Source organism: Silene latifolia, chromosome Y, assembly GCF_048544455.1.
Source record: "Silene latifolia isolate original U9 population chromosome Y, ASM4854445v1, whole genome shotgun sequence".
Classification (NCBI taxonomy): domain Eukaryota; kingdom Viridiplantae; phylum Streptophyta; class Magnoliopsida; order Caryophyllales; family Caryophyllaceae; genus Silene; species Silene latifolia.
The window spans coordinates 78170757-78171670 of NC_133538.1; the positions used below are offsets into that span (position 1 = coordinate 78170757).

The 914-nt window shown below is 35.3% G+C and overlaps 1 protein-coding gene across 1 annotated transcript; it reads right to left on the reverse strand.

Moving 5' to 3' along the window:
- Window positions 1-222: 222 nt before the first annotated feature.
- LOC141628363 (uncharacterized protein At1g43920, Chloroplastic-like) lies at window positions 223-675 on the reverse strand. The gene has a single exon (XM_074441518.1). It carries the CDS (start codon window positions 673-675, stop codon window positions 223-225), a length of 453 nt encoding a protein of 150 aa, XP_074297619.1.
- Between the last annotated feature and the right edge of the window lie 239 nt (window positions 676-914).

Below are 914 nucleotides of genomic sequence, written 5' to 3' on the forward strand. Positions count from 1 at the left end.
TTTAAGTATTTCAAGTGCCAAAAATTGCAGTGTGATGGCCAAAACATTGCAGTACCAGTAGTTTGCAGTGTGAGTTATAACCAAGTCATGATGTAATCAAATGCCAAAAATTGCAGTGTAATGAAGAAGCAATTAAGAAGAACATAAAGTCTGACATAATCATTAAGAACTAACAATCCACATTGTCATTGCCATTGCCATTTTATTAAAAATAGATTAGAATTACATACAACAAACTACTATGATAATGATGATCATACAAGCAAACACTACCATAGGAAACCCTTTGCAATAACTACCCCTCTCATACTTTGACATAAAGGCTTTGTTCTTCAAATTTTCAATCTCAAATTGCAGCTTCTTCCTATCATCTTTTAGCCACTGGATTTCACGACTCAAACAACCAACTTCATAATCACCAAGTCTTTTCTCCATCTTCAGCATGTTGATTATGTCTTTCTGCCAATCTGTTTGAACACGATCATGCCAACGAAACCAACGACAACCAACCATACCAGCTGTTGGATTAGAGAACTTGCACTTCTCAAAACGTCTTCCTGGATTGTCATGAGTCGAAGACGTCAAAATGGTAACGGGTACACCACAAAGACATTTCCTGGGCTGCTCATCAACCGCACTGTGATGAGAGCTTTCATAGCTACTTTCAATTAACATTTTGATTGAGTTACTAACCCTAATATTCAAAAGACAAATAACAAACACAACCTAATTAACAAAAACCATAACAAAATGAAACGAAAATGATTTAATTGAACACAATTAACCAAAACAAAACAATGTGGAATGACTTACCTTGAGATGATGAACACAATGAAGGGAAAAAAAATTAGGGAAGAGAGACAAGAAGGATGAAGAGGCAATGAAGAAGGAGGAAACAAGAATCAGCTTAATAA

What these genes read in the sequence shown, in the direction of transcription:
- LOC141628363 (XM_074441518.1), bottom strand. Translation starts at nt 675, where the DNA reads ATGTTAATTGAAAGTAGCTATGAAAGCTCTCATCACAGTGCGGTTGAT.